This window comes from Argentina anserina, chromosome 4 (genome assembly GCF_933775445.1).
Source record: "Argentina anserina chromosome 4, drPotAnse1.1, whole genome shotgun sequence".
In the NCBI taxonomy this organism is placed as follows: domain Eukaryota; kingdom Viridiplantae; phylum Streptophyta; class Magnoliopsida; order Rosales; family Rosaceae; genus Argentina; species Argentina anserina.
In genome coordinates, this window is record NC_065875.1 from 24083204 (window position 1) to 24096423 (window position 13220).

At 40.8% G+C, this 13220-nt stretch overlaps 2 protein-coding genes across 2 annotated transcripts; one reads left to right on the forward strand and one right to left on the reverse strand.

Moving 5' to 3' along the window:
• The first annotated feature begins 476 nt into the window (after positions 1-476).
• LOC126790467 (ninja-family protein AFP1-like) lies at positions 477-3107 on the forward strand. Its single transcript, XM_050516703.1, has 2 exons — positions 477-1211; positions 2386-3107. Exons 1-2 carry the CDS (start codon positions 584-586, stop codon positions 2802-2804), a joined length of 1047 nt encoding a protein of 348 aa, XP_050372660.1. The 5' UTR covers positions 477-583; the 3' UTR covers positions 2805-3107.
• Positions 3108-10090: 6983 nt separating this feature from the next.
• On the reverse strand, positions 10091-13126 carry LOC126792644 (proteinaceous RNase P 1, chloroplastic/mitochondrial). Its single transcript, XM_050519087.1, has 6 exons — positions 11884-13126; positions 11182-11271; positions 10904-11085; positions 10690-10810; positions 10398-10466; positions 10091-10288 (listed from the first exon to the last, which is right to left on the reverse strand). The coding sequence occupies exons 1-6, from the start codon at positions 13012-13014 to the stop codon at positions 10187-10189; spliced, it is 1695 nt and encodes a 564-aa protein (XP_050375044.1). The 5' UTR covers positions 13015-13126; the 3' UTR covers positions 10091-10186.
• Between the last annotated feature and the right edge of the window lie 94 nt (positions 13127-13220).

Consider the following 13220-nt stretch of genomic DNA (forward strand, 5'->3'; position numbering starts at 1 on the left):
AAAGCAAATGATTGGAGACGACAGCTAAGCAAGAGGCACCAACTAGAAGTAAACGCGACTACAGAGAGCGTCTTTCGTTCTAGAGATACCAAAACCTACGCCGAAGCTAATTTACGAGACAAAACCCGCTCGTCTCCCCAGCCCACGTGTCTCACCGGCGCTGTCCACAGTGGTCCGACACGTGGTGTCCTCTCTTTCCCTTAATTCTCCCAGAGAAGGCACGTGTCCCCACAAGGACAAAGTACTGACATTACTGTTACTAGTAGGGACGCCAAAAAGACAACGCCAGTGCGGCTACGTGTCGCGCTCCCATTTCTTAATTCCGCCACTTGTTTCTCCCAAGTACTTTCCTCACTTCCAAACACCAAGGGCATTTTCGGAACCCCATAAGTACACCCCCTCCCTCCCCCACACTCCTCTCCTTTCTTCTCTTTCGTTTTCTTCTGCTCTCCCTCTGTTTTTCTCCCACCGAAAAACTCGCCGTCTACTTCTTCTTCTTCTTCTTCTTCTTCTTCTTTATCCACACCATCATCGCTGCAGACTGGAACAGACTGGAACGACTTGTCGTTTTTTTGGGGGAAGCATGGGGGAGGCTAGCGAGAGGAGGAGGCTGTCGCTTGAGATGGATAAGTACCCGAGAGATCTGCTGCAGAGACTAATGTGCAGCAACGACACGTCGCAGTCGAGATTCGAGGAGAGAAACCGGGCGGAGGATCTGGAGCTCAATCTCGGCTTGTCTTTAGGCGGCAGATTCGGAGTTGACAAGTCCAGTGCCAAGAACAAGCTCGTCCGATCTTCCTCGATTGCCGTCACCATGCCCTTTTTCAGGGAAGAGAACGACGACTCCGCGGCGGCGTACGCCGGCCTGATGAGGTCGTCGTCGCTCCCGACGGAGACCGAGGAGGAGTGGAGGAAGAGGAAGGAGCTCCAGACTCTGCGGCGGCTGGCGGCGAAGCGGCGGCGGTCGGAGAAGCAGAGGGGTGGTACCGCTAAGGAAGAAGATGACGTGGGGCCCAATTCAGGGACGAGGACTAATCCGTTTTGGGCTGCGGCGGGCGGCGGAGGAGGAGGGGATGCTTTGGTGAAGGGTAAAAATGACATTTTGGGTGGGTTTCAGGGATTTGGGCTGCAGCCCAGTTCTCAGGGCTCGGTGGAGTCACAAGGTGGAAGCTCGTCGGGGTTGTCAGAAATGGAGAGTAAACCTCTTCAAGGTATCACCTTTTTATTTTATACTGTTTTACTTAACAGTTTTTTTTTTTGAATTATAATGAATTCTTGGATTGGAGTTTAGTTCTGTGTAGGAGGTTGATTTTTGTGTTTAGAGCTTCGTGTCCTACTGTAGTTTGTTAGGTGGTTTTATAATGTTCATCTATAATGGACTTCTAGAATATATGCTTGATTGTAAGATGGCTTCTCTAGGTTTCTCGTATGGTCTCCTCTGTTGTGCTTTTTGTTGTTGGTTGGGTGTCTTCGACCACGTGGTTGATGAGGTTGGTTAATGGAGTGTAGTGCAAATTTGGTTTGTTTAGAAATGTTGGGAACTTGGAAAGAGTGGAAGTTAAAGACTTGTGTGTTGCGTTCAGTTTAGTTTATTCATCAAGAGGGCTTATTATTAATGGAATGTTGTATCTAAACTTTCACTTTACAGATCAGTGAAGTGCTTAGTTTGGCAACTACGAATTCTGTGGGGAAAGTAGAATATATTCTCTATCAATGGGGCAATTTATAAGTTAGTTGAACTTACGCTGTCCATCATGGATTAGTTTGCCAAAGACTTGGCTTATGTGATTGTTAGAGCCCCTTTCTTGATCATTAACTTTATATCTAAAGTTTCAAAGAAAAAGCATTTCTGTTGGAACATCTTTTCATTCGTGTGTTACTGTGATTCCATTTGATTATCAACTTAAGCATGTAGTAAAGTATCCCAGTGGATCTGATAGTTTGACTATAAAGTTGAGACTGGATATGAATTTGTAGATATATGTCTACAAAGTTGGTTTATGTTGTCATTTCCATCTGCCAGATGAAATGTATTGGTTGGTTTGATATTTACTAGAGGTTTCACTTGAAGCTAGGAAAGAAACACAGAAGTTGGTTATGAACCAGTTATTTAGCTGAATGCACAAATCATTGTTTGTGTTTCTGTTATTTTTTCCCTTGAACGTATATAGGTGAAAACCGACAATTGTTATGCCATACATTTCTATGTAGTTCAGAGAGGGTCTAATGAACTAATATTGGATATTTTAGTTTCTGATTTTCAAATTGATATTGTCAATGTTGTGAATTCAAAATTAATAAGATTCGACCACAGATGAAGGGTGTGGAACAAAAGAAGACAGACTGCTGCTTGATTTTCCTTATAGTTTTCTCTTAACCTCACAGGATCCAGCAGCTGTGGGGAAGCAAAAAGCCCTGCTAGTAACCAGGATCAACAAAGCAATCAGGGCCCGACCCTTCGTTCTTTGGGGTCATTGACGCCTGAGCATGCATCCAGAATCTCCAGGGCCGTCATGGAAAACATGCGTAAGAAGCCTAATCCTTCCGAAAATAAAGGAAGGGAAACTAGGATGAATGCCATGGAGGATATGCCTTGTGTTTTCACAAAAGGAGATGGCCCAAATGGTAGAAAAATAGAAGGAATCCTATATCGATATGGGAAGGGAGAGGAAGTACGAATAATGTGTGTATGCCACGGAACCTTTCTTTCTCCCGCAGAGTTTGTGAAGCACGCAGGAGGTGGTGATGTCGCTCACCCTCTACGGCACATAGTTGTAAACCCTGCTGCAACTTCCTTTTTATGATGGAGGTCTCCTTTATATAAACCCCTCAAAATAGGGGTTGCTGAATAGTAACAAAGAACAAGGGACGCAATTTAAATTGATAGCTTTTATTTTTTCATGATGAGCTCCAGGAATGGAATATATATTAAATAACTGTTCTGTACAGGTTAATCTGGAAGAGTTCAAGTCCCACCTCTTTTAGGCTGGTGTTTGCTGATCTGGTTTTAGTTTCTTGTACTCACGTAGTTGCTCCTGTAGGTTATAATATTGTAGAGTGTATCAACTATTTAAATAGAAGCATTTATGAAGATGATCTGTTGTCTCCCACCAGTTTGGATGTGATTTTTTCTTATTGCAATTATCATTCCTGTCATGAACAGAGGAGCAATTGGCATTATGTAAATACATAAATGAGATGCAGGGGACAAAACCAGAGAGGATGAGTATGCTCCACTGTTGTCTTAACCAAAAAGACTCTCCAGAGCCATTTCCAAGAAGGGACTTGACTTATTCATGGGGCTTATTTTTACGTTTGTACTTGAAGTCGTCATCCAACACCAAAATACAAACAATAATGCTTTGCTTTCATGTTTCAAAGATATAACTGGAGCAACTGTAGAATTTATGAATGAATAATATGAAGCATAATAAAGAGAGGGGGGCATAGAGCCGAAACCTCTCATACTGATGTACATAAACTGGAAATTTAACTAGTAGATAACGACCTGTTAAAGTAATGTGGAGTGGCTTAGGTTCTGATTAACCTAGCTCTTTTATTTTCTTCTTTTGGTCTCGACTCTTGAGGGCGAAAGTGACTGAATCTATCATCATTAACACTCACCTCCCTTTGCAAGATAAGCACGAACAAATTCAACATGTAATAGTGATCGAGACGATCGACCTTTCCGAGTGTCCCTTTTTTTCCACCATATCTTGCCTATAATTAAGCGGCGGAGATGGAGGCTTAGTCTCCACCTGCCCTTGTTGGTTCGTCGGAGTAGCCTTAGTTGGCTCGGTATGTATAGGGTTGGCTGCAATAGTCTTATTGCAATCCGCACGAGCTTCAGTTTGGCCATTAGAATTCACAATAAACTCGATCTCATTAACAGATGCACCAAGTGTGCTCTTATTTGCAGCATCTACCTTTCCTTGTTGAGCAGGCAATGTGGTAATCGGAGTCGAAATCCTCTCTGACGCCCCACTGGTATTGTTGTTCCCGACGTTGGTAGTTTCTTGGGGAACAATCTTTAGTCCCGGCTGTTGTTCAACAGGTGAAGCTTTCTCTATTTGCTTGGTTATTACGGCCGATGGAATCCACTTCGACCACTCATCACGTCTCCGGATCTTGTCACCCTTGACTTCTATAATACTTGAATCAACCAACGAGTCGAGAATGAAAGGTATAGATCTGCACATTGCTTTAACTCTGTTAAAATTGGCAATGACAGATATTGGAATCCATCCTTTGTCATCCATCAACGATATGAGGTAACAATCATGCCTCAGGTTTTCATCACTGAAGTAGTATTCTATCTGATTCAGAATATTAGCTCTCAATGGAGTTCCAGAAGCTGAAGAATGAGACCTCGTATCCGACACAGAACATGGAGCAACATGACCAAAAAACTGAGGGAAAACAAAAGACCTAGGATTATAGAAATTGGCAGCATGATAATGAGGCTGAGGCTGATGTTGAATAAGACATGGCTGGTAGCAATACTGAACATAAGGCTGGTATATGTTAGGAGGAAGTAGTGGTGTCGCAGCATATAAGAAGTTATGTGATGGCAGTGAAGAAGGAATGGAGTGATAATTTTGTTGTAGAGGCACAAAGGGCTTGGCAGAAGGATTCAGAGTTTTTGACATGTGATTATCACCAGCTTGCTGATGCATCATTATCATTGAAGAGGCTAGCTTATAGTTCATCGTTGCTGTTGAAGAGGCTTGCTGAAGCACCATTGTTGTGTTGAAGACAAGGCAAACTTACAAAAGAGTAATGGAGTAAGCGCGCTGTAGCGGTGGATGTATGATGGGGTTATGCTTTTATTATAAGCCTATATATAGTTCCTTTTCCTTAATTTTTGGTAAGTTCATTACTTCTGGAATGGGAAGGATGGTATATGAAGGTTTTGGTAAGTTGACCTGAATAAGTTTAGTATAACCCTATTCCTTTTTGCAAATTTTTTTTAATCAGGCCCTAAACTATGTGATAAGGTTAATGTAATACCCAGACTCAAAAAACTATTAATGTAGTACCCAAACTCAGATTTCGCTATCAACATGACGCTTGAGACCATTTTCCGTCACAGCGCCGTCATTTTAATCACGTGTCGCCGCACGTGTTTTAAAAAAAAGTAATTGTTAAAATTACTTTAACAAAAAGTTTCAGCATCAATTTCCCAAACTTTTGTGGTAATGTTAAAGTAGTACCCAAACTCACAATTTCCAATCAATGTGACGCCGGAGACCATTTTCTATTACAAAACTTTTTTTTTGGTCATGTGTCATTCTCGTGCTCCTAGAAAAAGTAATTACTGAAATGACCTTAATGTTAATGAAGGCAGAAGTTCCGTTGCAACTGAAATGAGGCTTTTTCACATCTCAAAAATCTTTAATTCTTCCTTTCTAATTTTGAGATTCGAAGCCAAATCGTGGCTCCCAATCTTTGAGAGAAATATTTTAGAAGCTCCGGTTTTTATTAGAAATCAGAACTGGAATCAATGGCAGTAGTGATTAATACCTCCGTTTGAAGAGCAAGAGAGGTCAGTGTCAGACCGTGTCCCTTAGAAGATCTCGAACTTAAGATTGACACATACTAGTCTTGACGGAAAATGAAAGATTTGAGGATGAGACAACACTCTGAGGAAAATGGTCTCCGATGACATGTTGATAAAGAATTATGAGTCTAGGTACTACACTGATAATTTTATTAGTCTGGGTATTACTTTGACTATACCACAAGAGTTTTGGGATTGATGCTGAAAGTTTTTGTTAAAGTAATTTCAGTTTTTTTAAGGCACGTGGGCGACATGTGACCAATATGACGTCGTCGTGACGAAAAATGTTCTCAGACGTCACGTTAATAGTGAAAATCTGAATTTGGGTACTACATTAACCTTGCCACTATAGTTTAGCACTTGATGCATAAATTTTTTTCTTCCTTTTTTTAGAAGAAAATCCTGGAAATGAAGATATATCAGCGAGAAATTTTTTGTTTTCTGTTTAGCTGAGTCAACCTTACTTTCCTAATAGTATTCGGTGACTTCAGCCTTTTTGGTTCTTTTCCTATTATGATCTAAAAATTCATCTTTGGACTTCCAGAGATGTTATATATGCTGTACGTGAGTCTTAACGTCAAAGATATGAAAACCGACCATGAGAAATGTATTTTCTTGATCGTCATTCTTAGCTGAATACTCCAATATATTTTCATTCAACTTTTAAACCTCATTCACTATACTAATCGTATAGATTATTGCTTATAATCATACTGTATATGTAACACAAAGCGGCTCTTGAACACATAATGCAACATCGAAGTTCATATATATAGGAGCAAACTAAAAACTCAAACAAATAGATAGCTAGCAAGCTGTTGTGAAAATCGATAATATTACCTTTCTAGCTAGTCCATATCGTGATCGCCTCACGCGCGTGATCATCACAACTTGAAGCCAATAACCTTGTTTCCTCAACTCACTGGCAGAGCACCATCATCGAATTTGTTGTTCCCTCTAAAAATAAAGAGAAAAAAAAATGTCCGTTAACTAACAACACTTGAAAAAACATCTGATGGCACACTTGGAGATCGATCTCTCTAACCCTAACCGCTCAATCACCATCTCTGATTATCTTGCCTGCGGATGGTTTTTGTTTCTAAGTTTGTTTTCTTGCATCTGTTTATGACTTTCGATGCCAATGTTACCTCTACATGCACTAGACGAAAAACGATAACTAAGTCCAGCTGATGACATTCAATTTCACCACTCACCATAGCGTCTTCTTATTTTGTTTCCCTGCACTTCTACAAGTCTTGAACCACGCAACAGCGAGTCAAGAATATATATATGGTACATTTGTACACATTCTTTCGACCCTTTGAAACTTGGCAACGGATGATATTAGAGCCCATCCTTGCTCATCCATCAGCGAAATCAGATAATAGTCATGTGATAGATTCTCATCGATCACTGAAATAATATTCAATCTGCTTCACAATTTTATCACTCAATAATAGAACCCCTGAATTCAAAGAGCGAAATTCCTCACTTGGCTGACCTAAATGGAATAATGGATCATGACCAAGAAACTGACGTTTAACAAGCGGCACATATCCAAAAACAGGATTATAGAAATTGGCAGCATGATATCCAGGTTGAGGCTGATTTGAGTGCGCAACAACTTGAACTAGATTAATGCAGGGCTGGTTATAATAGCCATAAACAGGAAGATGGTGGGTCTGATGTAGCATAGGTTGAAAAGGCCGGGGTGTTGCAACATCTCGTTTCCCTGGTTCAATGTGTTGTTGTGAAGAAGGAATAGGTTGGTTTACATGCAGAGGCAAAAATGGCTTGGCAGCAGGGTTGAGACTTCTCGACCAATGATCATTAACAGCTACATGCTGAATTATTGTCATCATGGTAAAGGCTTACAGAATGATCAAGTCTTGAAGTTATTAGGGGCTAATGAAATCTTACGAACAGGGACAGCGGCTTCAGAATAAAGACAGACTAATCCATTCGACGAGGTCATATCGTAAGCCTGGCTTAGAAGGTCGACTATGGCCGGCGGTGTAGGAATATTAATACACCCTAATTCTTGGTTGGATTGCATGGAGATCAATTTATTGAGATTTTCTCTGTGGAAGAGGAGGTGAATAGTTTTGTTGTTTTGCTTGTGCATGTTCTGGTGAGCCTTGATAAAGAATGGATCTCGGAAGAGGGAAGAGGACCAGAATTTGCATACGCACTTGAAACGCATCAAGGACTTGGCCGGTAGCCTTGTGAGGATCTGAAACCATGTGATGTCCGCTTGGGAGATTTGGAAGATCGACCTCGATGTGTAATTTTTTCTTGATGGAAACCTCCATGCTGTGTGGTTGAGAGGTGAGAAGGATTTATTGATGCAATGAACGGATCGCGATTACTAGGGGTTTTGCTAGCCTCTGTACACTCTAAGACATGGCTATGGTTTCCAGTAGAGTTACGTACCTTGACCAACAAGCGAGGATGAAAGGTCGAAATTTTTTCACTGACAAGAAAAGATGAAAGATCAGAAGCGAGTCGGGCAACGTACCTGGCTTTATACAAACAGAGTTTGAAGTAAATTCTACCGCACCAATTGGCTCATGTTCGAAGCGTTTTTCCGAATTTAAGGACTTTTGTTGGGTCATGTCTACATTTTCGGTGGAAGAACTTTAGTTTGTTAGGTTTAGATATACGTACCCAACAGTTACTTCTTTTCATTAAACAAGATATTATTTAATGTTTGAGGCATTCAAATTGTGTCATCACTAGGTTTGTACTTTATTTGTTTTGGTTTATTTCATACATTACAATTTATCGAAGCCGCGACGGCGTTATGTGTTCATGTGCCTCATTTTCATAATTAATGAATTGCTACTGTTATCGTTTAAAAAAAACAATATTTTTTTTGAAGAAATCATATACCCATTCAAACATAAGAAAACCTTGTACGGACGACATGTACGATATACGACACAATTTTAGCCACTAAAATTAATTTATATTCAGAACGCTTATCGTGTATTTATATATATTTTTCTAATATTCGTTGTTCATCCTATATGTGAAGATGCACACCATGCACTAAAAATACTATGAACAAACATCATCTAGTTTACCCTAACCAACCATTAAAGATTTAAAGTTACTCTAACAAATTATGAGCGGCCAAAGTGATCATTTTTCTCCGATCAATAATCATACTTGTATAACCTAACATAATTCCCACAATTTTCAAAGTTTGTACAAAGAAAATTGTATAATTCATTTTTGTTTTGTGTATGAATTTTGTTCTAGTTGCGGTGTTGATTTTTATTATCATGAATTTGAAAGAGGCTTAACAGTTGAATTTTGAGGTATGAAAGTCTTTTTAAAAAAAAGATAAACTATGGTCATTTTGAGAAATCGAGGAGGTGTATTAGTTTTCTGTAAAACAATTAAAGATCGCAAGTCTATATACCGTTTTTGGAGAAGAGGAGATAGCCAAGCATAATTCAAAGGAAAATCCAATAATAAGCACATAGCATCATTATATATGTCAATAGTCCAGCTAAACATTTGGTGGTATGACACGCATTTTTTTTTTCATATGGTTATTGATCAATGTCAATTTTCATAAAAAATTCTGCATATTTAGAATCCATTTATATGATTATCCTTTGGTTTGTTGATATCGTTGTTGATGACTCAATGATGCTTGTAGTTGAAAATGGCCAGAATTTCTAAGTGTGTGTTCTTAGCTTACTCCTTGTTCTCATAGCTTTAGGAGTTCAGAGAGCTAAAAAAGTCGTACCAAAATATAATAACAAAGTGTTAAATGAGATGAAAAACTACAAAGAGCTGACACACATTTACCTTGTTACATTTCAAGACATTTCCTTTAAAGAAACTATATACAAACCGGCCAACATTTCCTTTGAAAACTGTATGCTATAACACTTTTCCTCTCTTGTTTCAGAAACCAGACGACGAGGAGATGGTCAGATGGACATCTTGAATCATGAGGAAGACTTTTTCTTGCTTCAAAGTTTTTTTGTTAAGGAGGAACCCTAGCTCCTTGAATTTGTATAGATTGCTTATTTTTACAATGGCTTAGTGCATCTTTACAATATAAAACTTAAATCATATGCGATAACTGATATAGTTTTACCAGAAGGATCGGTATTATATGCTGGAGGTTACGAGGAATCCATATCCCTCTTAAACTAAGATCGATCAAGTTCTTCGCATGCATGCGTGGTTTCCAATGATGATTATACCTCTCATCCTCTTGATGAAGATGGAAGTCAGTAGTCATGGTACCATCCACTGACTTGTTTCTTTTCTTCCATATAGAGTTTCATTATGAAAAATGTGATTAATTACAGTATTTAAGGCTGTTGTTATTGCTTTTTTTTTTAAATAATATTCAAGCGCCATTTTGGACACCTTTTCCCTAAACACATGATCTTGACTTCAGATGCTGCATGCTTTGTACAGAGATATTATCTTAGGCAAAATTCTCTCTTTATATAATAATCTTAGTGAGTCGTCTTCTTATTGAACCCACATCATTGTTACCTCTTATTGAATCCACAATCATCGTTACAAAATCATAAATGACTACAGTATTTAGAAACAAATGATTGAAGAATTTTTCTCTTTAAATAATGACTCCCTCTAGTTTGTATGGCGGGCTCTGGAGGCACACAACCACTGCCTTGGGGTCTCAATGTCATCACCGGTGGTCGTTGGGACATGCCAACACCCGTCCTCCGACTCCTGCACTCAAAGTGTTCTAGGCTGTTAGAAAGCAATCCATACAACCAAAGCAATAGGTTATGTTCATTATAGAAAACGGGACTCATAGAAGTTGGCCTGATTATCACACCTGGATTACAATTGAGTAAGGAGGCGGCATGTGAAGGCTAAGTCCAAGCCTTGAGACAGACAACCGAACCTGAAATGTAATATCTTGGTTTAAAATACCAGGGTACATGCCAAAACCATCAAGATACAAGAACATCCTGCTGCTGTTTCAAGTTTCTTTTTCACTTTGAGAAAATGTTGAATACATTTTAAATTGGAACCTAAAGAAGGCCCTCATGTACTTGGTTGGATAGATAGTAACGCACTCACCCTCACAGGAATCACATAAAAATGAATCAGTACAACAATAATACCTGGTGTTTTTCCTTCCATCTTGGGAAAAAGTTGGTACCGAGAAGTTGGAACAGGTGGTCTCTCATCTCATCATTTGTCACCAGTAAACCCTTACAACTGACGGCAGCATACAACCAGTACCTATGAATCACATGAGACACACATTTAAGGTGAAGATTAAGTCAGGTATTCAGTATGCAACATCATCATACAGGTCCAAAAATCAAAACTTACCAATCATCATTTGAACCGGGTGGAGTAGCATAAAGTGCACGGGACTTTTTCCAACTCTCTAGCAATGCCTTGTTTTTAGGAATCTGAGCAGGGCCACCATTTGTACGACTTTGGTGCAATATAACAAGTGGCAATCTCTTTGCTGGGCTCATTTGTTGTAATTGATTTACAACATTATTCAGCTACAGCAAAGATGTATTATATATTGTCAGCTTAGGGAAAGGGGAAAAAAAATCAAAGATACTAAAAAAATTAGTTAGGAGTTGCAAAATGCTTACCTGAAAAAAGCTGAACTGATGTTGATTGCTGAGACCCACATTGGCACCGTCTATTATAGCATCGAATGGACCATGTCGCTGAAGCCACTCCTGGATGAGTTGAACTTCTAATCAATTAGGATGTCAGCGGACATACATTTTACGTATCAATTGCCTGAAGCATACAAAATCCGAACTACCAACCATTGACTAATACATGAAATCAGCATCAAAGCATTACAAGGAAACTGAACTCAAGAAATCATTCCTTCCTTCTCAAGCAAGAGAAATATTTTTTTTCCTTTCCAATTGATCTGATACATGAGAATCATATAGTGCTGTCCCTAATACTTTTAAAAACTACAGACATTATGCCTCCTGATATAGTATCCCAATGACGTAAAAAAAGATTACAGATACACTGAAGTTTGATTTCAAATGGACTTCAGGCACTTAACATCATGAAATTACTATCCAGCTAAATACCTATCTAAATATCTAATGGCACAGAATCTCTACAACTGTAATATATATGCAATATACACAAAGCTCTCAGTAGAATACTACTCATTAATGCCCAAAAATCAGTGAAAAGAAGCATATCAAACAAGTCATATTCTTTCAAATACTCGCTTCTGTCGATCCTATGAGTTATCATATGAAACACACACAGCCAAGTTTCCTTTGAAGCTGAAGATAAACAAGCAAGACAGAGTGTCACACCTGGAACTGAACAAAATCGGCCCTGAGCTCCCTTTGGTTAGCCAGCTTGCTCACAGACAAAGCAAAGTCCTCAGTCTCCTTCGGATCAATATCAATACACACAAGCTTCTGTCCACAAGCAGAGCACGTCCCTGCTTCATCCATCTGAGTCCTCTCCACCTTCCATTCCCCACTCCCTAACCACCCTTCCCCATGCCACCCTCCACCTCCTCTCGCCACCCCTTCCCTCACCTTCTTCACATCCCACCCCTCCACCCCAACTCTCGCAGCCGCTTCAGACTTAAACCACTCCTCCACCACCTCAGCAGTACTCTCCCCAACCTGCCTCACCCCACTCCTCAACCTCTGCATCATCTCATAAACCTTCTCCCCCTTCCCCACCTCTGAGCTAATTCTCAACAATGCCGCAATCTCCGTCTCCTCCGCCGCTACCCCACACTCCACCATGTGTGCATCAACCTCATACGCCCTCTCCGCCTCCCCCTTCTTACAAAACCCAAACAATGCAGGACCATACGACCTCAGCTTCGGCAGTATCCCAAACACCTTCATCTGCTTCACCATACTAAACGCCATCTCCGGATCCTCCGCCACCGCCGACAGCCTCGCCGCATTGGTGAAAGTAGCCTCATTTGGCACCACCTCATCCTCCACCATCTGCCGGAATATCTCAAACCCTCTCGTCAGCCCCACGTCAGCATCCTCACCGTCGCAGGAGCACATGTAGAGCATCACATTGTAATGATGAAGACTGAGAGCGACCCCATTGGCCCTGGCCTCGTCGTAGAGCCGCAGAGCCTCCACGACTAGGCCGTCGCGGGAACACATGTCCAGCTTGTGTTTCAGCACCGCCTCCGGAGACTCCCGCCGCGCTCTCCTCCGGGCCTTGTTGGACATCGGCGGCGCTGCCGGTGACGGCGGCCGGTTTTTGGGGAGGGCCATGGTGCAAAGGTGGAGTCTTTGGGTCATGGAGAAAGTGTGGGCTGGGATTGGGGTCAGTTGGGGTTTTGGGTAGTGGGGAGTTGGCCGGAAAACGCGGCGGGCAGTGCGGGAGAGTAAGGGGAGTGGGATTTTGATGAAGAAGGAGAAGAGCGGCGGGGTTTTTGCCACGGCGGCTCCGCCGTGTAACATTTTGGTTTCGATTTTTTGGGTGTCAAGATCGGAAATTTGAATTGGGGTGGTGAGATGAATTGGGTCGATGAGATTGAAGGCTGTGGAGCTTCTGAGAGTGTGTGGTAGCGGGAAGCAGAGATTGGAAATCTCTGAAAGCTTAAACCCTAACACTCAATTAAGTCCAGAGCTACGACGTCGTTTTGTCAAAAAGAAATAATTTTTAT